At 63.8% G+C, this 25,526-nt stretch overlaps 6 protein-coding genes across 6 annotated transcripts; all 6 read left to right on the forward strand.

The window, feature by feature from the left end:
• Window positions 1-209: 209 nt before the first annotated feature.
• Window positions 210-5,057, forward strand: LMJF_22_0840 (5'a2rel-related protein; the record flags this gene model as incomplete). The annotated part of the gene is made up of 1 exon (XM_001683183.1): window positions 210-5,057. The coding sequence occupies one exon, from the start codon at window positions 210-212 to the stop codon at window positions 5,055-5,057; it is 4,848 nt and encodes a 1,615-aa protein (XP_001683235.1).
• A 4,385-nt stretch (window positions 5,058-9,442) lies between these two features.
• LMJF_22_0850 (3'a2rel-related protein) lies at window positions 9,443-11,242 on the forward strand (the record flags this gene model as incomplete). Its single annotated transcript, XM_001683184.1, has 1 exon — window positions 9,443-11,242. The coding sequence occupies one exon, from the start codon at window positions 9,443-9,445 to the stop codon at window positions 11,240-11,242; it is 1,800 nt and encodes a 599-aa protein (XP_001683236.1).
• Window positions 11,243-12,652: 1,410 nt separating this feature from the next.
• Window positions 12,653-16,714, forward strand: LMJF_22_0860 (hypothetical protein; the record flags this gene model as incomplete). The annotated part of the gene is made up of 1 exon (XM_001683185.1): window positions 12,653-16,714. One exon carries the CDS (start codon window positions 12,653-12,655, stop codon window positions 16,712-16,714), a length of 4,062 nt encoding a protein of 1,353 aa, XP_001683237.1.
• Window positions 16,715-19,070: 2,356 nt separating this feature from the next.
• On the forward strand, window positions 19,071-19,910 carry LMJF_22_0870 (conserved hypothetical protein; the record flags this gene model as incomplete). The annotated part of the gene is made up of 1 exon (XM_001683186.1): window positions 19,071-19,910. The coding sequence occupies one exon, from the start codon at window positions 19,071-19,073 to the stop codon at window positions 19,908-19,910; it is 840 nt and encodes a 279-aa protein (XP_001683238.1).
• Window positions 19,911-21,309: 1,399 nt separating this feature from the next.
• LMJF_22_0880 (conserved hypothetical protein) lies at window positions 21,310-23,424 on the forward strand (the record flags this gene model as incomplete). The annotated part of the gene is made up of 1 exon (XM_001683187.1): window positions 21,310-23,424. One exon carries the CDS (start codon window positions 21,310-21,312, stop codon window positions 23,422-23,424), a length of 2,115 nt encoding a protein of 704 aa, XP_001683239.1.
• A 1,045-nt stretch (window positions 23,425-24,469) lies between these two features.
• LMJF_22_0890 (conserved hypothetical protein) lies at window positions 24,470-24,838 on the forward strand (the record flags this gene model as incomplete). Its single annotated transcript, XM_001683188.1, has 1 exon — window positions 24,470-24,838. The coding sequence occupies one exon, from the start codon at window positions 24,470-24,472 to the stop codon at window positions 24,836-24,838; it is 369 nt and encodes a 122-aa protein (XP_001683240.1).
• Between the last annotated feature and the right edge of the window lie 688 nt (window positions 24,839-25,526).

The following is a 25,526-nucleotide window of genomic DNA, read 5'->3' on the forward strand; positions in this document are numbered from 1 at the left end:
CGCGTGCGTTTCGCGTCGCTCTCCTCCGCCCTTTCCTCTGCTACAGGCACAGAGATTTACCGGTCGCCCACGCAGGCTGACAGACGCACGAGCAAAGACGGGGTAGGCTGCTGTCGCTGGGGCTGCAGCCCGTTGTTGCTGCCATCTTTTACTCTGTTCCTCTCTCGCTGGGTACGTCACTCCCCCCCCCCTTCCCCGCCCGATCAGCCATGATGGACATCACCATCGGCTCGCCTTCGTCGTCTTATCGCAGCTGCAGCCGCAGCAGTCGCGGCTATACCCAGCGCCCTGACCTTGCACGCGATGCGGCTAGCAGCGGTGGCAGCAGCGCTGCCGGCCAGGAGACGGAGCTGTTGACAAGTGCCGTGGGGCTGGACGACACAAATGATGGAGGCGAAGGCCACCACGCTCGTTGCAGCTCCGCAGACTCACATGGCGGCTTTGGGGAGGACCGTAGTGACCTAGACCACAGGGCAGCGGGCGCGAGTCGACCACCGCCTTCATTAGGCGAGAGGGAGCAGACGTGCAGACCACCGCCGCCGAACACTAGTGCGGCACCGGCGCCGCAGCACCAGGTGACCAACGAGCTCATTTATGCGTTGTCAAACCGTGAGTCCTTGTCGCCGGCTCAGATGACACCGTCGTCGATCCCGTTCTCAGCGTCGCTGCCGTCCTCTTCGTCATCCATGACTGGCAGTGGCGGTGCGGCGCACCTGCCCCCTCGTCGTGCACCACAGCTGCTGCCACACGATCACCTGCACAGCCGCGTGGAGGGGATGGTGTGGCTTTGCTCTGCAGCCGACCGTGATCGGGCTCCGGCGCCGATCCCATGGGCGTCCGGCAGAGCTTCATGTGCCGCGGAAGAGCGCAAGTGCACCGATGATGCAGTGGGCGTGCGTGGACCCAGGGCCTCCTCGTTGGAGGCGCAGGCAAGAGCAAGTGAACCGACTGCCGTCGCCGCTGCCGCACCCGTCACAAGATGGCCAGAGCGACAAGAGCAGGTGATCCCCCGCGCCTTTGCCCGCACGGAGAGCCCATCACCGCTGCGCCGCGTTGCGCAGATGGAGCTGGCAACCGGCGATGCTGAGCGCAACGCCGCCGCTGAGGCATCTCCCGGCACGGAGGTATCCGGTGCCCGCTGTGGTTCGCTTAGGAAGCTCGCACTGCCCTCTTTTTGCAGTGATGGCGGCCTGGAGGTGATGGACAACCAACCACGCTCTGAGCGCGCGTTACGGCTTGCACGCGTGAGCAACACGGTGACTCTGTCGTCGCCACCAGCGCTCTCGTCTACGTCCACCTCCGCTGTGCCGCTCCCTGGACCGCCGCGGTTGTCAAGCGCCTCCTCCCCTTCCGTTCCAGTGCAACAGCAGCGGCTGCGACTGCCGTCGCACTCGCCTGAATCGGTGAGTTCTGCGTCCCTCTCGCGTGCGGTGGTACGGCGGGAGTCACTGAGAGGTGCGAGTGCGACAGCCGCGACGTCCTCCGACAGCTACGATCGCGGCGAGGCCCATGACCATCATTGCAGCCGTCGGAAACGGTCCGACTCCCGTTATCGCGCCGTCGGCGACATGGATGACGACGATGGCACCACCAGCAGCTCGCCCGGTCTCACCGAGACGAGCGGTGCACGACCGCCGTCGCATGCACCGGCGCCGCTTCACCCATCCTCTTTCCTGACGCAGGTGCCGCCACACGCGTGCCGCAGCTTGCAGAGCAGCAGCGACAGCGCCAAAGAGTGCGGCCCGGGCGAGGCGCAGCGGGCCGATGCGGCGCGGCAGGCGCTCGACCCATCGCAAGCGTCATCACTGGTGCCGTCTCCACTAGCGTCGCGCTCTCCCTCGTTGAGTGCGGCGCCGCCCGCGCAGCTACCACTTCAGCGCACCGTCGAGGAGACTCGTAGAGATAGCAGCAGCAATGGGGACGGGAGCGGCGCGGCGCGGCGAACTCCGCGGTACGGCACGTGCCCTGCCATGACGGAGGTAGCTGAGTTGCAGCTTCCTCTAGCCACACCAACGGAGGCTGCTGTGGGCTGCGGCGGTAGTGGTGCGGCGGCAGTCGTTAGCGAAAGCCTTCCACCGCTTCCACCGGCCCCGCGGGGAGCCGGCGATGGCGCATCGTCCCTCCACCCAAGTTGTCGTGAGAACCACCGCCACAGCAAGAGCAGTGCCACTGAGGCACGCGGCGTCGTGCTCCAGGCTGCAGCTTCTGAGGCTGACATGGCCAGCGAAGCTCGTGCAGGCGACGGCGAGGCGCGGGCGTCTCGTGAGCGTAAAGCGTTCCCTGCGGCAGCTTCCCTCAGGGACGGCGTTGCTGCCGCTCTGGAATTGGACGGAGCACGTCGTGGTGCCGCGCCACCAACTGATGCTCCATGCCACGTTCAGCCGCCGCCGCCTCAACGGCGAGCGCTGGATCGGTGGCGCAGTCAGGCTTCTCTAGTCGGCAGCCGCGCTGCTGACACCACCGCACTCTCGTCTTCTTTGCGGGCCGCCACTCATTCCTCGCGGGGCTCCGCCGCGGGGCAAGTGACTGAGCGCGACGATGGCCATCCATCCCAGTCAGCCCGCGAATGTGGCGAGGCGGGGAAAAGGGCGTTCAAGGGTGGCGTCAACGTTGCGCGTTGGGTGCGCAGCACTGTTGGCGGGGAAGGCGACCTCTCCGGGGCCTCGCTGATACCGCCGCCGGTCCGCAAAGCTGCCGAGGCGCGCGTGTGTGCACCTCCCACGAACTTAGGCAGCGCGAGCGCCACTAGCGCCTCAGGCACTGCGGGTGACTTTGGTGGCAACGAGCCACCCCGTGTGCTGGCGGTCTCGCTCGCCGCGCTTCCTCGTCGCACGCCGCCACGCGAGGCGGTGGCGCCCGCTGTCCTCGCTGAGGTGACGCAGAGCTGTGCATCAGCAGCGCTTGTGTCGGGGAGGCAAGCGTATCAAGGCATGGCCGCGCTGTCGTGGACGTTGCCGTCCCGCTCGCGCGTGCGGCTGACGGTCATCGCATCACCGGCGCAGGAGCGCTGGGCGAGCAGGGCTGAGGGTGAGCGGGCCGTGGGAGGTGCCGCGCAAGTCGACCCGCGTGATCGGAGCAGCGGTGCCCGATGGCGTGAAGCGGGCAGCGCTGGCGAGGCCTTTCTTGTGCGCAGCGACGCGCACCGCGTTGAAGTGGCTGCGGTGCCGCAGCGCGCTCACCCGGTGCGGAGTTCCTCGAGCGGGCAGCGTGCATCACGTCCAGGGCTCGCGGCGGTATTGGCGCCACGGACTTCCACCATGTGCGGCCCGGCGAGCAGCGCGGAGGTGGACGGCGCCGATGAAGACAAGGAGATGCGAATCGTAGCACGCACGTGGCGGCCTGTTACGTGTCTCGAGTTTGTGCGCGACGATGCCCGTCGGCGCAGCACCGGTGACGATTGCCAAAGCAGCTGGGGCGCAGCTGGAACACATCGCTGGGGGCAGGGGCCGCACCATCCGCGAGCGGCGCAGAGGTCGGCAGCAATAGTCGGTGCGCTGTCCGGCGGTCATCAAACACGGCCAGCCCATCACCCTCACGACGGCTCACATGGCTGTGTGCTGTCGATCGAGGCATCGCCCCTTGTCTCACCCGTATCGTTGGCAGCTGAGGCGACCTCTGATGTGGGTGCGAGCACGCGCCAGGCGTGCTCTGCAGCTACGTGGCGGGCCGGTGCTGCCTCTAATGGTGTTGGTGGGGTTGTTCTCTCAAGTACGACGTTGGTGCCTGGATACGCTGCTGTGTACAGTCCTCGCATGCTTGCCACACGGGTGCTGGAGGCGCGCAAGGCCCTCTTGGGAGCCCCCAGCGCCGCTGTCCCCGCTGCACCAACGAGCGTCTGTCCTCCCGGACCGTCGGGTGCACTACCTCTGCATTGCGGCAGTCGCGCCATGCCGGCGGTGGGGGCCACCGTTGCTGCTGCTGCTGCTTCTACCAGTGGTGGTGTGTCGTCGTGGTCTCCTTCTTCGCTGCTGAGCCCACCGCACGCTCACATTGACTTGAAGGAGCGAGGCGCAGATGATGGCGTGATGCCAGGGGCGACGGCGGATGCCGCGCCGTGGAGCCTCTACCTGAGCGGGTCGCCGGATGCCGAGGAATCGATGCGGCACCGTACAGCGCTGCCTCGACAGCTAACACGAGGGCAACAACACCTGCACGAGCAACCGGACTTGCCAGCGGACACGTCTCCCTATCCCGTGGCGCGACGCATCCCATTCGGGTTCGCTGCCGGCACTCTTGCAGGGGCCGCATCTGTGCAAGCCGTATCACCTTCGCCTGACGGGCGCCTTCGAAGCTGTCACGCGAGGACGGCTTCGCCGGCAGCGGACGCCTCTGCACCAGTCCCCGGGGCGCACCTTCACGCCGAGGGCGGTTACCAGCGCGCGAGGAGGCTGCCCTGTCACACACCAGCCGAGGAACAACGCAGCGTCACAGCTTCGGCCCCCAGCAGCCCAATCGTGGCCCGATCAGCGGCCGCGTCTGTTGCGGCTCCTTTAGGGCGCATGCTCACAACATTATCCCCCACCACCGCTTCTTCCTCCGCTCCTCGTGCAAGTTCGGCGGGTACGGCGCAGGGCCGACACCAAAGCATTCCGCCGCCGGAACAGCACGCCGCAATCCATGCTGCGGGCGCTGGATCGCAGGCCAGTGAACGAGCGTGCTCGACATCAAGGCGCTTCTGGAGAGCGGCAACGAATGCCGACCAGAGTCACGATGCGCCTGATGCGCGCCCGAAGCGCCAGTCACGCATACTCGCCCAGCAGCGGCTCGTTCAGGAGGAGGCGTTCCACCGTCGCTACATCCGCATGCAGGAGGATCATCGCTTTGCGGTTGAGGTGACGGAGCTCAACTACCAGCGTGCCGTGGAATACGTTCATCAAGCGTCAGCCGCCGGCGCGGTCGCGACACCTGCTCGGCGAAGTGGCCACTGTGCTGCTCTCTTGACGACCGATTGTGACGCAGAGCCGCTGGCGGGTCTCCAGCGGGTACGGCGCGATCAGGCAGCCATGACGGCTACGCTGAGCACGCTCGCGAAGGAGCTGGCTGCACTGTCGCCGTAGCGCGATGCGAGACGTATCGAGCGCATGCTAGTGGGGTGCTGGGCAACACTTGGCGGCGCGTGGCTCTTTCTCACTGGTTTCGGCGCAGCCACGCTGTGAGAGTGTCGGTGTCTGCCCTGCCGCTCTCGTTCCTGCTCTCTCGTCATGGCGACAACAACACCCCGCGAATGAGTTGCCGACAAGCCATCTGCAGTCTGCACGCGCGTCCGGGCCTTGCGGTGTGGATGCGAGCATCGCGCATTGCCGGCCACCGCCGCGTGCCGAAAGCGCACACATCGCTCCCCCTCATGTGGTGAGCGTCTGCGCGTGTGTGTCTGTGTGCATCAATGCGTACGTGTGCGCTCGGTCCACGGTCACCATAGCGCCCCGCGGCATCGGTGCTCGCACCTTTTCATTCTCTCCGTACGGCGCTCGCCTCTCTGCTAACTCCTCTCCCTTTTCCTCTCTCTGCATCTGCGCCTTGCGTGCCGTGTGTGTGCCCCACACATACTCTACACGACCTCTCCGCCTGCGCTCCTCGCCTGCCTGAAACGATGACGTGCGCCGCCACTCGCTCACCCGCTCCCATCCACATGCATTCCTGCACCCGACAGCGACTCTACGCCGTACATTCCATCTCCCCAACACCTACTCGCTTCCTTCTGCTCTCACCTATTACTTCGCCAGCCCCCATATCTGCTATAACTTGCCCTCCCCCACCCGCTTTGCGCACATCTGCCACCGCTACTAAGCCTCAAGCTCCCCCAGCAACCCTGTTGGCAATGCGAGCGTCACAGTCCACACCCGCACAGCTTTGAACTAGCATAATGAAGATCTGCAGCGTGCGTCCGCTTGTGGTGTTGCTGGTGTGCGTCGCCGCGATGCTCGCACTCAGCGCCTCCGCTGAGCCGCACAAGGCAGCCGTTGACGTCGGAACGCTCTCTGTGGGCCTGCAGGCCGTTGACGTTGGCCCGGTGTCGTAAGACTCGGCGTCCGCTTTCCGGCCTGCAGGAAAGCATGTCATGGGGCATGGCGAAGCCTCGAACCTTGTCAGCAATGTGGCATTATCGTACGCGTTGAGGATTAACAGCAGGGGTGAGTGCTCGGGTGGCGACAAGACCACGCTCCTGTGACACTTCGTGGGGTGTGCGACCTTATCTGCTGCTGCCAGGCGGATCAACTGCGAGGGCTACAGCAGCGCAAGTGCCGCCTCCAGCCTTGCGACTTTCACGCCACAGGCGCATAGCAGCGCCCTGCCTGTCGCAGCGTGTGCGGGGCAAGCCATCCAGACACGCCTCTCCACCACATGGCCGGAGGCTGCCGATGAAGGCAGCGAGCCCTCTTCCCCGGCCACGACACCGCGCTGAGGCAGGCCCCCGCAGCGCAGAACTGCGAGCGCGGTGCGCGGGCGCTGTCATGCACAGCCGGCACGTCGCGTGCCGCACGCAGACGGTGCATGGAGAGGCGGGAGGTGCAAGAGCGGTGGACGGGAACGGCGCGAAGCGGACCATGCCCGTGGGCCGCAAGGTGCGTGCGCGAAGCATGCGGCGCGCCGTCGATGTGCCCGGGTGGGCTGATGAGGCGCAGATGCCGGAAGCGTGGCGAGGGCGTCCCGAGCTGCACCGCCGAGTCCCCCAGGCGCGAACGTGACGAGCCTGCGGGGAGCAGATGATGGAATGCGGCTGCTTGAGGCGACTGAGGGCGCTGACCGGAAGGTGGCCGACTTCCTCCTCGGGCCCGTGCTGCGTGCGCCCGGACTGCCCCCTGCTGCCCGCACGGCGGCCGCCGCGGCTTGCGCCCTCGATCGGGAGCCCGAATGGTGGCCGCGTGGGTGAAGGCGTGCAGCCCACCCGCGTCTCCGTGTGGCGCCGATGGCGCCGCGCGCACCCGGGGAAGGGGCGAGGAAGGGCATGAGGAGGCCGCTACGCGCGTGGCCCGATTCGACGGCAGGCGGCTCGTCCGAGACGGCCGGGATGAAGCCGTGGTGCCGCAGGGGGGGGGAGCGGGTGCGCTGTGGCTGTCTATGTGCGTTGGTGTGTTGACTTGTTCGTGGTGGGCTATGTGCACGTTGAGGGACGACGTTGGCCCTTGCTGACTTCCTTTGCTCTATCATTATTATTCTCGGTGCCCCCGCTGGATTGCGCTGCATCAGCGGTCTGTATTGCGCTCGTCTCTCTCATTTGACGGCTGCGCCCTCCCGCGCCTCTCACTCGTGTTGTGGGATGGAGGCACGGCCGGGCTCTGTGTTGTGTGCGCCGCGCGCAAGAATTCGGATGAGGGGCTGCCGAACGAGCAGAGAAAGCAGCAGCGGCAACACGAAGGCAGGCCTGAGCTCGTTTTCTTTTCGCTCTTGAGATTGGGGACGAAGGGAATCAGAGACGCCGTCAGAGACGCGCATCCGCACCCGCGCGCTGTGCTTACTCGTTCCCTCTCCCGCCCCATTCTGTGCGCCTGTCTGTCTGCGTGTCGCGAGCGCCGTTGCCGGCGGTCTCTCTCCCCTCTCTTCGCTTCTTTCTGGCAAGCGATTGCTTTTCACAGCCGAACACTGCTGTTCTCGTGGACGCTGTTCCCTCTCTTATCATCTCTGTGTTTATTTTTACACGTGTTTGTGCTTTGGCTTCCTGACGATGCCGGCCACCTCACCGCGGTGTCAGGGCCCAGCGCCCACTCTTTGTGGGCAGGCCAAGTCGCCTGCAGCCTGCCTATGAGCACGGCTGCGGACTCCTGGTGCCAGCGGACTGGTGTGGGCTGGCGCTGTGCCGGTGAGACCGACGGCCATGATGACGCTTGGACCAGCTCACTGCGGATCATGCCGGCGATTCAACGAATGCGCGCATCCAGCTACTGCCTTTCTGCCTTTGCTGCGCTGCGGCGATGCTGAGCGTGGCCCCGGGGCCTAGCCTGCGCTGTACGCAGCGGCATTGCGGTGGGCTGCGCGGCGCCAGACGGTGCTGGTGGGCTCGGCTGCTTGGCATAGCCGTGGTGTGCAGCCGATGCAGACGAGCGGTGGCTGTGTGTGCGCGTGTGCGTTGGCGTTCCGGCGCCGGCCTGTGGCGCTGGTGCGGTGTTGGAGTACGCGGCGGACGAGGTGGCGAGGAAACTGGCACGAGGCGCAGAGGGAGAAACGCGCAAAGTGCGCCGAACAAGCGGAGGCGGACTGACACCGCGGACATGCGTGGGCGCTGCACGGCGGCGGGGGAGGGGGCTGGAGCGGAGGGCAGCGTCGCACACTCACACAGATACACGCGCCAGTGTGCCTCGCAGGCTCCCCCTCCTCGTCACCGGCGTGGCGCTGCGCTTTCCGTCGCCGTGGCACAGGAGAGAGGCCGAGCGCGGCACTTCGCGCGCTTTATGTGCCCCCCCCCGCTCCCCGACGTATGCTCGCCGTTCCCTCCGTCTCCGTCTTTTCCGCAAGACCCCTTCCCCCTTCGGCACCCCTCTCGTGCCGCTCCTCGTGCTCGATGTGCGGAGCCTGTGTGCGGCGGCGCCTGCTCCTGACGACCGTGGCACGGCGGGGACGATAGGGGGAGAGGAGACGATGTGAAGGGCAACGCGGGGGATGGCGCCATGATGACCTCCTCATCCCTCCATGCATCGCCTCATCTTTCTTTGTCATTCGATTTCTTTGGTCCCTCTCTCGCCGCCCCGTCCCACCCCTCCTCCTATGCTCTATTTCCACTGGGCACCGTTGGACCTCCTCCGGCACACGACGCCAACATCCCCCCCCCCATCCAGCTCGCCGCTCCCTCGATTGCGCTGTGCGCTGCATTTGGTGCTGTTTGCCTGTCTCCGTGTGTGCATGCGCCAGCACGGCTATCAGAGGCTAACCGCAGCGCTTGTACACGGCGGGCGCCAGTAGGCCGTCCCGCGCTGCTTGATACACCGCTTTCCTTTCCCTCTCCCCCCCCCACTGCAGCGATAGGCTTTGGCATCCGGCAACTCGCGTACACGCGGATACGCGGGGAGAAGTCGAGGCCGCCCGCGGAGTAATGCGTGCAAAGCGCATCTGCAGCTCATTGGCCGAGCGCATCAAGGACGCGTGCGGCGCGCCTTCAGCAACCGCAAACAGAGGAAAATACCCGAGAGCGTCCTTCGAGTGTGCGCGCACGTTTGCGTGGTGATGCTGGGAGAGAGAGGGGGGAGGGGGAGTGCGCTGTGTGCTTCGTACACCACCGTCTCTCTTCTTTGCTGGCGCCGCGCATCACTGGCGCTGGAGGAGGGGTTGCGCCTCTCTTTCTTTCCCGTGTGTGCTGCCTTCATCCCTTCTGCCTGTGGTGTCTGTGCTGCTGTCCTGGCGCACGCCCGCAGACGTTTCTTCCTGGCTGTTTCCCGCTTTAGTGCGGCGGCAATCTTGCTGCGAGTCCTTACGCACGAGCAAGGATAGGTACGCCCACATAAGCATAGCCATGTGTCCCGTGTCTCATCAAGGGCTGCAGCGCAACCGCAGTCCTCACGTCTCCACGGCGCGAGTGCTTCAACGCGTGCTGTTGCTTGTGGTCCTGCTGTACAGTTTCTCACTTATGACAGCGGTGGTGACGACGCCCTGCGACGACGGTGCTCATGGCGCGCTTTGCGTCTCTGCCTTACACGGCGCTGTATTGGGGAAGGGGAAGGGCCTACGCGCGCCACCGCTCACTGTGTCCTTGCTGCAGCCTGTGGCGCTACCGCGCCATACGGGTTCCGCCGTTGTGGTGACCGCCGCGCGGGCTGACGGCGATGTTGACGACATCGTCACTTTTTCGCAAGCCGGCGATCTGTTCGCCTTGGAGGAGAGTGCTTCTGCATCCGTGCCGTCTTCCTCGAGCTCCGGCGTCAGCCCAGGCGCTAGCGGGAGGGGCAACGAAGCAGCAAAGGCCCCAGAGACCACGGCTTCCTCGTCGTCGTTATCCGTAGAGCCGTTGTCGCGGGAGTCGTCCGCGGTGTCATCGTTGAGGAGGTCGTCGTTATTGCCGTCAGCGGCCGACATCGTTGTCGTCTTGGTCGGTGAAGGCGACGCGGGCACAGAACTGCCTCCCTCATCGTCAGCACTCCCTCCCGACAACTTCGGCACGCGCCACCCACCTGCCATGCGCCTCGCTCTCCTTGGTCTCATCGCCCTCGTGGTGCCCGCTGCTATCATCGCCCTTGTCGTGTGGTGCGTCTGCCGCCGCACGCGGTACAAGCGAAAGGTAAAGGGGTTGCGTCTCAACGGCACTCGTCAACCCGGCGAGGTGGACGACGTGGACATGGGCAACGTCGTCAGGGGCGGCGATTGGCTAAACCTCGACGCTGCCGCCCCAGGCAGAACTAAGATCGGCGCCCACCGCACCCGTTTCTCCATTTTGGTGCCGTCGACCGCTGCTTGTGTTCGCACGGACGCCACGTTCGACCCGATCGGGCAGCGGGCCGCGGAGACGCGGCAGCGCAAACGTGCCCGGCGGGTTGCTGTGGCTGCTGCCGAAGCGGCCGTCATCCCGGCGAACGGTGTTGGCAACGGCGGCAGCGATGGCCTTGCGAGCCCGTTAAGTGGTGAATCGGGCGCCGCAGGGTCGGAGATGTGGTCCAGCGATGAAGAGGAGCATAGCAACGGCTATTCAGTGAACGGAGGCGTCAGTGGCGGCAACGCTGGGGTTGCGGGTGGTTCTGCCCAAGCGCATGCCACCTCGAGCGTTTTACCCGGCACTCGTGCCACGGGTGCCGAGGTGTCGTCGGGAGCTGGCCCGCACCTGAGCGGTGGCGTTGTCACCAGCTCCGTGGTAACCGCCGTTCCTTCACTGGACCACAGCCTGAACTACTTCAACGAGACGACGCGTGTGCTGCTGGGTCGCTACAAGGCAGAGAGCGGGGGTGGTGTGCCGCAGATGCCGCCGTCGGCGTTGCCAGGCGGCGGTGGTGCTGCTACGCAGAGCCTGCGGCTAGCTTCGGGCAACGAGGCCGAGAGCAGCAACGCCGTCGTAAACAAGCCCAAGTCGGCCTTTGAGCAGATTCTTTCGTTCGCCGTTGCGCCGCTGCAGGTGGGCCGTGAGTTCCATCAGCGCGGTGACAACACGGATAGCGGCAATGTGGCAGACAGCGCTGGAGGGCCGAAAGCTCTGGCAGCGCCTGTGCCACGGGACAGGGAGCGTGCTGAGCGGCACACCGAGAAGGAAGACTTGGAAGAGGATCGCGCCTTCGAGGATGACGAAGAGCTCGATGAGGAATACAAGGACGAGGCGTACGGCGACTAGGAAGGGCTGTTGCAACGCCACAGCGGTGGCGTGTACGTCCCTGGCGCCTAATCCGCCACATGCCCTGCAGCACCTCGTTCCCTTAGCTAAACGAAGGTGATACGATCAACGAAGGCAGTCTCATGTTTGTCGTCGTCGTGGCTTTGCGTGCGGGGAGCGATGACGTCTGTCCATGCGCGAGTGTCCACGTGGGCTCTTCTCCGCGAGAGCGTGAGGGACGCATCAGGACGTTTTTCCGGTTTCCCTTCGTTGCTGCGGCCCTTCATGACGGAGAGGAGGAGGGGCACACACACCTTTCTCAGCGCGTGGCATCCCACGGTCCAGTAGCCCCCCCTCCCCCCCCCCCCCACACACATACACACACTTTCTCTGGGGAGAAGCCAGACGGCCCCTCCTTTATCCTTGCCAATGCCGCGCCACCATCAGAGGTGGCAGGGCGAGGTCCTGGATGGTGTTGCGTCGGAGCTGCCTGCAATAGTGAGCTGGCTTGTGTCATCGATGTGGTGGGCGAAGTGTCAACAAGACTTGAATGCGTCCCACACCGGGCCCTCGCACTGCCTACTGGTGGAGGGCCCGAGCCACCCCGAAGGGGATGCACCACATGGCGATCGGCATGATTGGGAGCGGCTATGAAGCGACCTGCGACGCGGGGGCTGGGTATAGTTTAGGGCAGAGGCCCGGGCTCAGATGACTGAGTGGGCGCACTGCTGTGACGCGCGCGTCTAGCGCTGCGTCGCATCACGTGATATCGGGCCTTTGACGGGGCCGAAGAGAGGGACGCTGTACTCGTGCTTTTTACGGCGGGATGGATGCACTCAAGGGAGACTGCTCCTCCTCATCACTGTAAATGAAAAGTGTGCGTTGGCGTTGACAGGGAGGTCTTCTCACGCGCGCTGCTCCACCCAACGAGTGACCTCTTTTCGCTCACGCTTTGCGGTCCGCTTGTTGCCGGTTGTTTGTCCTGTCGTGCGTACCCTCCCCCCCCCCGACAAGCATTGCCCGTCGCACGCACAACTTATCGTTGCATGATTCTGCGCATGCGCCATCTCCTTCCTGCCCTGGTCATGGGTGTGCTTCTCTTATCTTCTGTGCTCTTCCACGCATGTTGGTTTGCTTACGTCACTGTGCGCCTCTACCGTGTGCGCTGGCTTGGGGGCGCGGGTTGCAGTGCGGGAGTACGCTAGAAAGCATTCGGCCGGTCGGCAACACTCACGCACATGCGCATATGTACACACACACACACACACACACACGCACACACACATACCCTCGTACACCCCCACCTGATTGCTAAATCGACGGAGAAGAGAGGGAGGGGACTCCGAGGCGCGCACAGCCTTCTACCCTGATACGGCGCAAAGGGAGGAACACGCCCCCGTTCTTTTCGCGCTCGGCGTCGGCACTGCGCCAATGAGCATGCCGCCACCTCCAGCCTCCGCTTCAGCCGTGGTGATGGGCGAACTGATCGAGTCCGTCGTGCACGTGCTACCAAGATACTACCGTTTCGCCGCCGCCCGTGTCAACGAAGTTCGCGGCACAGCGCAAGAGATATGGCAAGAGCCCCGTAGCATCCGCAAGGCCGTGTGGTGTCTCACGAAGCTCATGCGCCGATGGAAGGTGTCCACGGTGTCGGCCGTCACCTTTGTACTGCTGTGCTTGTGCACTATCACAAGTGTAATCCGCCTGTACCTCTTTCACCGAAATCCCCATAATCTACACCTGCGGACCTACCAGGAGACACATTTCGACCTCACGTCGATGGGGTACTCGCACGTCTCCCCTGTGCACGACCCGCGCTCCTTGAGCCCGTACGGGCCGCGGTCGGACCGCACGCTGGCGCACTTCTGCGGCCGGCCCACGGCCAGCAGCTACGACGGCTACACCGGCGCGCCGCACGCGGCGTACATGCACCACGACGTGGAGCGCGACCGCTACGTGGTGCGCACCTTCGGCCGCGGCGGCATGCGCGTGGACGAGCGGCGGCGCAGCGGCGTGGGCCGTAGCACCTACGAGGCCTTTTGCGCCGCGCCGCGGAGCGTGCAGCGCTGCACGCCGCTGGCGCCGTCGCCGTGGCTCGACGGCGAGGCCAACTGGCAGCTCGGCGACGCTGCGCCGCGGCACGCCGTCAACGGCGCGTTCAACTTCACTGTGCGGCCTCTCGCCGTGCCGCACGCAGCCGCAGCTGCAGCAGCCGCCGGTGCCACCGCCAGCAGAAGTGGCAACGCCGACGCGGACTTCACCAAGGCGGACCAGGGGCTGCGCACGCACTACCGCCGCTACACGCGCGACGAGCTGCTGCAGCGTCACGCACACCTCGACTTCATCTACTCCTACGTCAATGGCAGCGACATCACGCGCAGCTACACGAAGCCGTTTGCGAAGACGTGGGAGTGCGGCAACATGATCGCGTCGGTGCAGCTGCTGTGGGGCGAGATGCAGCGCGCGGCCGACACGGACACCGAGGCGCCACACATCGCCGAGGACGCCTTCAGCCGCTACATCGCCGAGCTGCTGTTCGTGTCGGCGTCGAGCCCGTGCGCCATGTCGGAGCTGCTAGCGGACGTGGGCACCGGCAAGGACGCGATGAAGCGCGTGGAGGCGTCGCTGTGGTGGGCCGCCACGCACCCGAACGGACCCCGCAGCGTCGGGGACGCACCACTGCCGCCGCCGGAGACGACGCTGACGAACATGGAGCTGCTGCGCGCGCTGGGTGCAGACCTGGAGAGCACGAAGCCGGACGACATCGACGCAGACTGCGACGAACTGCGCCACAGCATGCGCGGGCTGCTGGAACACACGCGCAGCTGGCACCGTGGCCGCATGGCCGTCGTGGCACCGTACGGCAGCGTGCCGCTGTGGCTGAACCACAGCAAGAACTTCTTCATGCGCTCCCTCTACGCCGCCGCCACGGCGACCGCGGCGCGCGCTGAGGCATCGTGCGAAGCTGCTGACGGCGACGATTCGAGGGTGCTCGGCACGGCCGAGGCGCGTTTCGTGAAGGAGGCGCACACCGGCACGCTGCACTACACGCGCATCCACATTGTGGACCAGCGCGCGCTGATGCCGCCCGCGCCGCTGACGACAGTGAACAGCTTTTCCATCGAGCCCTTCGTGTACCGGCTGCGCAACGCGTCCTCCGTCTTCATCTACATGAACGACGACTACCTCGTCATGAAGGACGTCGACATCACCGACTTCGTAAACGTCTACGGGGGGCCAGTGCTGCGAGTTTCACGGCCCGACGACCTACCGAAGGATTTACCGCATGCAACTGGTTTTCCGCGCGCAGTCCTGCAAAATTCGTACAGCCTTCAGAGACACCTGGACAAGATACCCGCGGACCTGGAGGAGCTTGTGCAGCCGGCTGCTGCTGCCACCGCCCTGACGTCGGTGGAGGGCGAGGCAGCCGTGATGCGGCGTGGCGTCGTGCGTGCGTCGTGGGCCGCTTTCGCCGCTGCCGTGGACGCGCGCAGCAGCGTGGCGACGCCGAGAGGCGGCGCGAGGGCCACAAGCACGGCGTGCGCGAGCAACAGCAGCGCTGCTGTATGCGCGTGGGCGGAGTGCGCGCGGGGTGCCGCTGAAGGAACGCTGACGCGCGATACGTGTGCGATGCCGCGCGTATCGTTGGAGGGCGAGCCGGCGTGGGCCGCAGATGCAGCGGGCACCTTTGCTCTGGTGCCTCCGTCGTCTACGACGCCGGGCAGCAGCGAGTGGACGTGGGCAGGCAAGGCGCAGATGCCGGCGCTCGTGCACTGGGGTCGCCGCGTGCTGGACCGCGTGACAGCAGACCTCATCGCCCCGCGCTACTACCTCGAAACAGCGAAACCGGTGGAGGAAGAACCGAAGCGAGTGCCGCCAGCGGAGGCAAGGGCGGATGTCGCGCGTGACGTTGCAGCCTTTGCTCAGCTGATGCGCAGGGTGGACCTGGAGCGGAAGCTGGCTGCCGGTTCATCAGGTGCTCAAGTTAGGCTGATGCGGCACCTTGAAGCCTGGGCGGCGCGCTTCGCTGGACACGCGTTCCCGACGCACCGCGTGTTCAAGACGCAGCCGCGCCTGCGCAAGTACCGCATGCGGCTCGACAGCCACGCGCCCTACCCACAGTGCCGCAACATGTGGGGCTACATCCACAAGCGCTACGCACCGGACCTCAACCTGAACATGTTCATGGAGCGCATACGCACCACGATAGACCTGCTGCCACCATCGACGCACACGGCGCACATGCTGCGGCATCCGTGGGCCGCGTCGAGTCAGTACCTGCCGTACCTGATGGCGAAGCAGGCGTGGCGCATGCAGCGCGGTGCCGGGCTGTCGCCGCTGGACAACGACACGCCGGTGTTCCCGGTGGTGGACGTGGCGCTGGACAACGAGGACGGCTGCGCACCGGCAAGTTTCCGCGGCGAAGAGCTCAAGGAAGCCGCTTATAATGAGCTCGATGATGACGTGCAGCACAATGCTCGCCGAATGGATCGCATCCGCAGCTATCGCAATGCGATCTCGTTCACGAACATCAACTCTAAGTTTAACCTCGATTTCATCGGCGAAACGCTCCGCAACTTCCTGGAGGAGCTCTTTCCGACCCCCATGCTGCTGGAGCAACACTGGCGCAGCGCCTCGGGGGACGAGGGCGGCACGGACGAGCTGCGGGTATCGCGGCGGATTGATGGGGAGAGCGGTGCGCGCGACCTGCAGTTTGCGCATTTGGACGTCAACTTCAAGCGCCTGATGCGCGTGCCGCTGATCCTTGTGAGCAACGACGAGGAGGGCTTCTGCCCGCTGCTGCGCAGCTTGCGGCATGCGTTGCCGAACTTCCGCGGGCGGCGCGTGGTGCAGGTGCTGGTGCCGCCGGCGGACGGCGTGTCGCTGCGCGCGGTGCGTGCGGACCGGCGACACGGCTACCGCGACTTCCTGCCGGTGGCGCGCTGCAGCCTGCCGGCTGACCGGCTTCGCCGCGTGACGCTGCCGGCGGACAGCGGCGTGGCGGACGTGGTGGTGGCAGGGCTGCGGCTGGCGCGCGAGGACGTGGCGGTGGAGCAGTGGGAGGCGCCGGCGCTGGTGGAGCTGCGAGGGCGGCGCGTGGCGCTGCGCGCGGTGCAGGCGCTGGTGATCGATGCGCGCACGCTGCACACCGGTGCACGCGGCTTCACGGAGCTGCCGCTCGCGCTGGCCGTGCCGGCCGAGCTGCTGGCGCACGAAGACTTCGCGGAGCACCTGCTGGACGCCGCCGCGCAGTCGCTGGTGCGGTCGCCCACAGCAGCGGAGGCGGCCGCGGTCGCCGCGGTGGTGCCGATGGAGGAGGCCGCCTCTGCGGGGGACTTCGCTGCGAGCGTGCTGGTGCTGTCGGAGGTGGATGCGGAGGTGCGTCACACGCACTGGGCCCATGGCGCCTCCGAGCACGACTTGCTGAGCGGGATGCCGCTGCCGTATGACAAGATGGAGGACATGAAGGAGATGGTGCAGTGGGGCTTCTGAGTGCTGCTGCTGCTGCTGCCATGCGTTGTGATGGAACCTCGACGCGCCTTGTGTGCAAGCAGGCGGTTGCGCCGGCGAAGTGTCGTTTAGGCCTTTGCTTTTTCGTTATTTGTGTGTGTTGTTGCTGTGCTTGAGGGCACGGCGACGCAGGGAAAGGAACTCATGGGGGGAGCGCGAGTGAGGCAAGGACGTGATACGTGGTGTCCGTCGCGGCGCCCTTTCGGTAGCGGTGCTGCTACTCTCCTCATTCTGCAGTGCACCGCTGAGGCGCTTTGGTGACCTGTTCTTCTTCTCGTGTAGAGACTAGGATCTGTCAGCAGACCATCAGAGGGAAAGGGGAGCGGTTCTTGCCCGCCACGGCGGTGCGAGCATTCTCCTGCAGAGGCCGACAGGCTCGCATGATGCACACTTATTCCGTGATGCGGTTGGTCGGCGACGATGAGGCGCGCAGGTTGTGTCATTATACACAGCTTTAATCTCTCCTGCGTAGCTTTCGCTCTTTCTTCATGCGCCCGCGTGGCTGTGTGCTTACATGAAAGGATACGCAGCGCTTCGCTGAGGCGATGAACGTACGCCGTCAAGGGGTGCGGGTATAGCCGAGGTGTATCTGGAGGGAAGGGGGCTAAAGGGCGTGTTGTTCTTCGGAGTTACCCACGGAGAGTCCAGCGGATAAGCGGATCTCGAACGTTAGGTTGCTTGATGAGTGCCCTCTAGAGCCTCCTCGATCTCATCCGCTCTGCGCTCCCTAGCTGGGATGTGCTGGTGTGTGCACTGACGCCTCGTGCGCTCCTCGCGTTTTGGCCTGCTATCTTCCCTTCTCTTGTGCGTGCGTAGCCGCCCTTCCACTTCCTCTAATGACAGGGAGTTGAGGCACGTGGAAATGGTGTACCCTGAAGACGTGGCGGAGGGCTACTACGGAAGACTCGTCGGGAGACGGCCTGCTCGAGATGCTTTTCCCTGAAGGGCGGCACCATCGCCAACAAGGCGCGTGCTCACGGAACCGCCAGCAGAGTACTACTCTACCGGTGGAGGGACGGTGATCTACACGCAGGTAAGGCCTACGGTGTGGAACTCGACACTCCCTGCCGTCGCTACCTCCCCCTCCATGCGACGCTTCGCTGCGATGCAATATGCCGTGCTTGGCGGCGCGAACGGGCTCGTGCTCTTCGCCAGCAAGCCAGCAGGTCGTGGGTGCGCTGTACCTTCCACATGTTCTGCGGTCGCATCGGATTGCGGGAATCTTGGAGGAGGTTTCGGACAGCACGCCCGCTGTCTTGACCGCGTGCGGTTCTGCGCCCTCAGCTGGCGTACCGTAGGCGCCACGTCGCAAGCTCCGCGCGGTGGGGCCGGGATTATCAGTCTCTCACAGCGCATGCGCGCGACAGCAGTGGTACAGCGAGGATGGTGACCTGCACATGACCGTCCACTGCTTCGCACATCACCTGCCTGTGCGGGTAGCAGATGGGCCGGCAGCGGCCGCTCGCCTCCGGCCTTGGCCTACACGAGGCACCCGCTTCACGGCAGAACACCCTCGCCTCCTCCCCTCCCCCCAGTTGGGGCAAAGGTGTCGCCCTGGTGACGGGCCATCGCCACCCCTCCCCATCCTGCATCCGCAGAAAGCAGCTGAATAGGTTTGAGCGGCAGTGGGTGTGGGTCTGGCGCTGAACACGTTGTGTTCCTCTACACAGCCGGTCCACTGAATCCTGCCGACACGTAACTCCGCGCCGGGCTCGTCTCTTACCCGCTTGCATGTGAAGGACGTAGCGTTGCCACTTGCGAGCGGCACCCTTACCCCGCTGTCCGAGGCCCGGAGAGAGGTCACAGAACGGCTGTCGGAGGAGTAAAATCCTTTCCAGGTTTACGATGGGGTGATCTGTTTTTCACCCCAGCGAATCTTCTTACGAAGGGCGGCTGCAGCCTCAGGGAGCACCGACGACATGTGCGCCGGCACCGCAGACGTAAATCTTGGGCGACAACCCCTCCCCTGCTTGCCCCGCTCAGCATAAGGAAGAATATCTGCGTACTTTCTCCCTGCGGATGCGGAGCCGTGCGTGGAGCCAGCTCTTTCCATCGTCCTCTGCTTTCCTGTCGATGCTCTCGGCAAGGGATGATCGATGGCCAGCACCCGAGTCGTCTGACTGACCAGCCTATGGCCAGATAGCTTTCCGGCGGTGCTGCTTGCTTCCGTAATGGTGCACCTGTTCGTACCCTGTCTGAGTCGATTTCCTTCGCGATCTTCGGTCTTGTCCTCCCACGCCCACCGGCCGGCCAAGCGCCCCCTCCAAACACACACACACACACACACACACACACACACACACACACACACACACACAGTACTTCACGTGAGCGCAGGATGCCGAAGCCAGCCCCTCGGTACAACATCGGTCTCCGCCCTGCCCCGAAGCGGCAGAACGTCGGCGGCCAGTTTCTCGCGACGCAGAAACACTACGCCCGTGAGCTGTGGTACAAGCGGCAGTACTACTCCACCCGCCCATTTGCCATTCAGAAGCACATGGGCAGCACCCCGCGTATCTTACTCGATCGCACGCTGTGGCGCTCCTGCTGGCTCACCAAGTCCAATCTGCCGGATGTGAACCGCTGGGAGAAGGTGGTGAACAGCCAGCGGGTGACGGAGGATCGCTGGGCTTTGGTGGAGGAAGATGGCGTCATGTACCAAGTGAACTGGAAGATGTACTGCGAGCGACTGGAGACGGAGCTGCAGAAGGCACAGGATCAGCTGCCGCAGTACAGCTTCATGATGAAGGCTGTCCCGTCTGCGTGGAAAAAGCTGGACATTGAGCTGAGCGTGCTCCGCGGACTCTCGGTTCGCGAGGCCATGGCGCAGTGCAAGCTATCTCCGCGTAAGGGCCACATGGCCGTCTTCCGGGCATTAGAGGTGGCGCAGCAAGGGGCGGAGGGCAAAGGACTCGACAAGGAGCACCTGCGAATCGCCTACATAACCTGCATGCCGGGGCCGACAGACAAGCAGGTGGACATTCGCAGTCGTGGCTACTATGCTTGGAAGACAAAGAAGTCGTCTCACCTGCTGCTGACCCTTGCCGAGGATCCGGAAATGGTGCTGCCAGACCGCACGGCGATCCCGTACGCATCGCTCATGACGATGAAGCGTGCGGGGTTGCGGACGGAGCCGACTATGTTGGACGTGCCCGCCATCACTGCTGAGGGTATCTAGCTGAGGTACGATACGTGTGTCTGTTTGCGTGTACCTTAAGCGCGGGGTTTCCGCACGAATGAGTGGCATGGAGCTGGACGACGGTCTCAGACGACGCTCCTGCCATTGATGCCACAGCGGCGTTGAAGCAGAGAGGGGATGCGGAAGGAGACGGGTTACGCAGTTCTTTCCAACCCTTGGCGACGCAGCGTCTGGTGGCTCTCGCCTGCGACCGCTGCTGTTGCTGTGAATCTTTCTTCCTTCTGCTCGCCTTTTTTCACACACACACACACACACACACACACACACACACACACACACTTGTGGTTGTTCTGTTTCGTTATGGTGGAGGGGGGGAGGATGTTGCGCATGTGTGCGCACGTGTGTGTCCGTGTGCTCTTAACCTGTTCATGAACCGCGGACGGACGTAAAAGGGCATTTTGTGTGTGTGTGTGTGTGGTGATGGGCACTGTGAAAGTGCTGTGACGCTTCGACGGGGCGGTTGGGATGATTGAGCGGGTGCGTGTTGTGCGGCCTCTCTCTCTCTCTTTGTGTGTGGCTTCCACACCCTTTGGGGCCTTGTGCTTCGTTCATTATCTCATTACCTAGAACCTCTACAAGACCAACAAGCCGCGCCTACGCGCCCGCACCCATTCGGTCGCGCTTGGGCATCGGGACCTGCGAGTACAACGGCATCGGCACTCGCGCGCACGGTGCAGAACATCGAAGGCGTTTCTTTCTTTCGCAGGGCACTCCTTGCGGAGGGAGGGGGAAGGGGGGAAGGGGAACTCCTTCCTGGCGAATTGGCGAGAGGAAGAGGGTGTACACAGTCCTGCTGCTGCTGCTGCTGCTCACGAGTGGTACACATGCAGCAGTGGAGGCCACTGCGCTGTCTCCGCGCACTTGATTCTGCTTTCCCGGTCGCTCACATGCTTGCCGTGTATGCGCTGGGCTTCATATCCGTCTTTTTTGCGTGCGTGCGTTACTCGCTTCTCCGTCCTCCGCCTTTGTGTTTTTGTCTGTTCTTCCTTTTCCTCGACCCTCCGCGACCCTCGCAGTGTGTGTGTGTGTGTGTGTGTGTGTGTGTGTGTGTGTGTGTGGAACAGACACCACAGGCGCGCAGGCGTACGTACCTCGGGCACAAGGGTACGAGGCGTGTGCGTGCGTACGCGTGCGTTGATATACCGGCGCCCAGGTGGACTCATTCGCAGGGGTCGCAGTAACCGTACACGGGCCGAAAGGAGCAAAGGGCCTACTTGAAAGGCCCTACATCAGCCAAGCTGCCTCTCATGTTTGGCTGTGCACAGGAGAGCTGACGGATACAGAAACGAAGAGACGCGAGCAGGATACAGATAAAGGCTAGCTACAGGAGGAGAGCAACGCCTTCGAAGGGGTGTGGAGTCCTGGTGACTTGACAGGCATGAGCACTTCTCGAAAGCGGTACCGTCCGCTGGACTCCGCCGAGGAACGCGCAGTCACCGTCCATGAGCGCTTGCAACTTCTGCCGCTGGAGAATGAGCAGTCGTATTGCTTCAGCTGGCCGGAGGCGCCGCTCACTCAGTGGCTGCAGGACGACGTGCCGTACGCCTCTCTCTACCAGCTCTATGCAAATACTGGTGGTGGCGTCGGCGGAGGTGGTGTCTCCTCCCACGCGATGCGCAACCAAAGTAGCGGGCTTGGCGACGCGGACGTGGCTTCCGCAGCACTTGGTCTCCCCAAAGGTACGAGCAGCAAGCTCGTTGCGTCATCGTCCGCTGGACGACGAGATGCGCTCGGTCTGCGCTCACCAACAGGCACGATAAGCTTTTCGGCGCCTCATCATCCGCGGAGTATCGAGGTGCCGCCGGTGTTCACCTTGGACGACTTCGAGCCGGCTTCAGCACTGCACGCGCCGCCTTTGAAAGCTAGCGGCGGCGAAGGTGTCGCGAGCAGCGCGCCGTACGGCGGTGCTGGCGTGCAGCGCCTTCTGCATCGCGTGCGAGACGCCATGCGGCACGAATCCATAGCCACCGCATCGATCGTCAAATCAGAGGTCCTTGGCGCCAAGGATGGGGCATCGCCATCGACGGTGCCGTCGCCGTCGATCGTCGTCCAATCGGATGCCGCTGAACGTGCCGTACCTCATCCCCTCGCTCCACCGCGACCGCAGAGCATCACAGAGGACTCTATCTTTTCTCTGTCGGCGACTCAGCTGGCCGACTTGGTGGCGGCAGGTGTGCCAGCGCTGCACGCATCGGCGGCCCGAGCCGACACGCAGGGTTCATCGCAGCGCGCCCAGGCCCCGCACACCTCCGTGGCTACCTCAGCCAAAGGCCTGCCAAGCGGTGAGGCGGGCACTGCTCCCACGCATACAAGGTGCGCTTGCAGCGGCCACGATCGACAACGAGGTGCCGAACTGGCCGAGTCAGCACGGCGTGAAATCGAGCACGAGGTAGTGGGCCTCGAGTGGCGCACATGGTCCCAGTCGCAGCGCACAGCCGCAGCGCTGCAGCGCATCCTCTCCCTCAAAGCCGCCGTGCCCTTTGAAAGCAGCGGCGACGCACGACGTGATGCTTGGCGTGCCACCGTCTACGGCTTGTGGCTGCAGTGGCGCCAACAACAACTGCCACCGACACCGGAGAGGACATCGGCTGGCGGGTCTGCCGCATCGAGCACAAGAGCGGATACTCTTGGGCACGGCTTCAGTGGCGCCAGCGCGGTGCCGTCAGTGTCCAACTCGTCCTGTGGCCTCGCTGCATCTGTGTCGCCTTCACCTGCGGCTTCCGCGCTTGCGTTCCCAAAAGGCGCCCTTGTGCCGTCACATCATCAGCCTCACCTTCCCTGGGGTGCGCCTCTACTCGCCGGGGCGTACCTCTACTGCACTAGCAATGACTACTTCATTAGCCTTCCCCCGTCCACCACCAGTGCTACTGGGAGCGTCGGCAAAGGCGGCGGCAGCAACAGCGGCGGATCGCCAATGAACGCCACCACTACAGCGTCGCTGTGGCCTGCCATGTCGCGCCGGCGCGGCACGTACAGCTTTCTGCGTTGGAAGGTGGAGTTGTATGAGGCACAGCTGTCGCGAACAACCGCCGCCGCCGACGAGGAAAACGACGGTGACGGCGACGAAGTGGTGGAGAGGGATAAGGCCAAGGGCGTCGACGTCCGCGACCGCGGCGGCAACGGCAGTGCGACTGCTGCAAAGGTGCGCAGGTATTCGAAAGGCCCCTTGGGCGGGACAGAGACCGACGCTCCTGCGTCGATGCATCGCCCTCGCCGCGGCGAGGATGACCACGATGGGTACGCAACCGCTATCAGCCGTTCCACAGGGCGTAAAGCTGCAACAGCCACAGTGGTGTCCTCCGCCGGCCACGCCGCCATCAACGGCGTCATGAGCGTCGCGCACATGAAGGCGTTGCTGCATGCGACGGTGCTGACGCAGCCGTTGACGGAGCTGGAGATGGATGACGAGCCGACGACAGTGATGGAGCGGTTGGCCTGCACTGACCTGCGACGCGATACGGATGCGTGGCGTGTGTGGTTGTCAAGGGTGTGAGGAGGCTACCCGAGTTGCTGACGCCACGAGGGAGAGAGAGGCATGGAAAAAGTGGGCATCAGTGTGGGCAGGGGGGGGGACGCGGCAGCTCTTAGACAGCTTTCCTCGCGATTTTGTACGCGCATGACGGAACAAGCGCAGGCGCGTAGTGATGCCGGGCTACACAGGCACTGAACTTACTTTTTCGTTGCTGCCATCGACTCTCTACCCAGGCAAGTGAGGGAGAGGAGGAGTTTAGATGAGCACACAACTCCCCCTCCTCTCCAACACACAGATGTTGCGTGAAGGTGAGCGTTGCGCTGAAGCGACTCGGTTCTGTGTGAGGCTTTCAGCGAAGATGAGGATGAGAAAAGCTAACTTGTGCGGTACCCCCTCATCCCCCCGCACGCGTGTGCGCGTGGCTGATGAGGGCATCAGCCCCGATGCCCCTGCTCTTCGGCGAGCAGGGTGGCTGGAAGCGATGCTGCCTCCATTTTGTGGTGCATGTCTTGCCAAACACACACACACACACACACACATTTCGCAAGGGTGCTTGCCATGCTTGCTTGGTTGCGTCATTTTCGTGCCTTTTCCTCTCACGCTTTTCATCGCTCTGCCTTCTCCTACCATGAACGTCTCTTCTACCTCCCGCATCACCGATCCAACGCCATCACATCCATCCAACACCCATTCCACAACGACATCTACCGCTTGGGGCTCAGTTTTGTCGCTTCCTCTCTGTTGCCGTGTGCTCTTGCGGTTGTACCCGTCACACACCACCTCTTCTTTGGCTTTTCGCTCTCTCTCTCTCTCTCTCTCTGTGCGTCTGTCTCCTGCGACTCTGTCCCCGTGCTGGAGCCGTGAGTAAGCGCGTGCACGCATCCACTGCCTTCTCCGCCTCTCCTGTCTGCACACACACACACACACACAAACACCTCCACGAAGTGACGCGAGGACTAACAGGTACGCAGGCGCGCCGACGAGAAGAGTCACGTGCCGTGCCGCAGCCGAACGAAAAGGTACAAGTAAGAAAGCAAACCCCCTTCAGAAGAAGCGACATCGCGTAATGTCGTCCGCGAGCAAGGCGTCGGGTGGAAAGTGGGTGAGCCCCCGCGTGCTGCAGTACAAGCAGCAGCAGGGTCCCATCACTGGTCCGGCGTCTGGTAACGGCGGCGCTGGCAGCAAGATCATGGAGGACAAGGCCATCGCTGCGGCCCGCATCAAGGATAGCCAGAGCAGCCCACCACCGGAGGTGGAGGTAGCGGAGTCGAAGTTCTTCGAAGTGCAAGAGGCGACGGATGCGCTGAGCAACCTCGCGCACAACGCTGAATCGACGACCTACGAGCTGTGCGGGAAGCCAGTGGTGAAGCCGCACCAGAGCGCAGAGGAGTTCCACAAGATGATCATGGAGCAGGTTCAGAAGCAGGTGAAATAGAGAGAAAGGCAGCGTGCGCCGCTGACAACACCAAGCGATACGTGTTCGTGCTCATCTGTTTTATTCTTTCTCTCTCTGTCGCCGGCTGCACGTCGCACACCTTCACAGAGGCAGACGCGCTCTACATGCCGACATACTCGCTCATGCTGTTGCGCACTGCACACATGCTAGTCACAAGCCTTGCGTGGTCCACAAGCGAGTCGCCGTCGATCTGTTTTCTTTTTGAATGGACACACACGCTGGACTTCTGTGTGTGCGTGTTTCTGGATGTGTTGTGTAGGCAGAGAGGGCGTCAGCGGATGCGTGTGTGTGTGTGTGTGTGGGTCGACGTCATGCTTGCTGGACAGAAAAAAATGGAAAGGCCGTATACGGCGATTTACTGGTGGTGCTGGTGCTGACTACTCTCCCATGGGCCTCCCCATTGTCGTCCGTTTTTTTGTGCGCGCATCTACACCGATGTGTACATGTGTGCTCTGTGGTGTTCTGTCTCTTCCTTCTGTACTGTCTCCCTGTTCATCTGTTGTGTGTTGTCGCTGCCTTCTCTTCTTTTTCGTTGTTGTTGTTTTTCGTTTTACTTTGGTGCGGTGTCGGCGCAGTGTGTAACGCGTGCACATGATCTCGTGTATACGAGCGCTCGTGTGTGTGTGTGTGTGGCAGTGACGGTGATCGGGGCGATATGGCTGGTGCA

Source organism: Leishmania major, chromosome 22, assembly GCF_000002725.2.
Source record: "Leishmania major strain Friedlin complete genome, chromosome 22".
NCBI lineage: Eukaryota > Euglenozoa > Kinetoplastea > Trypanosomatida > Trypanosomatidae > Leishmania > Leishmania major.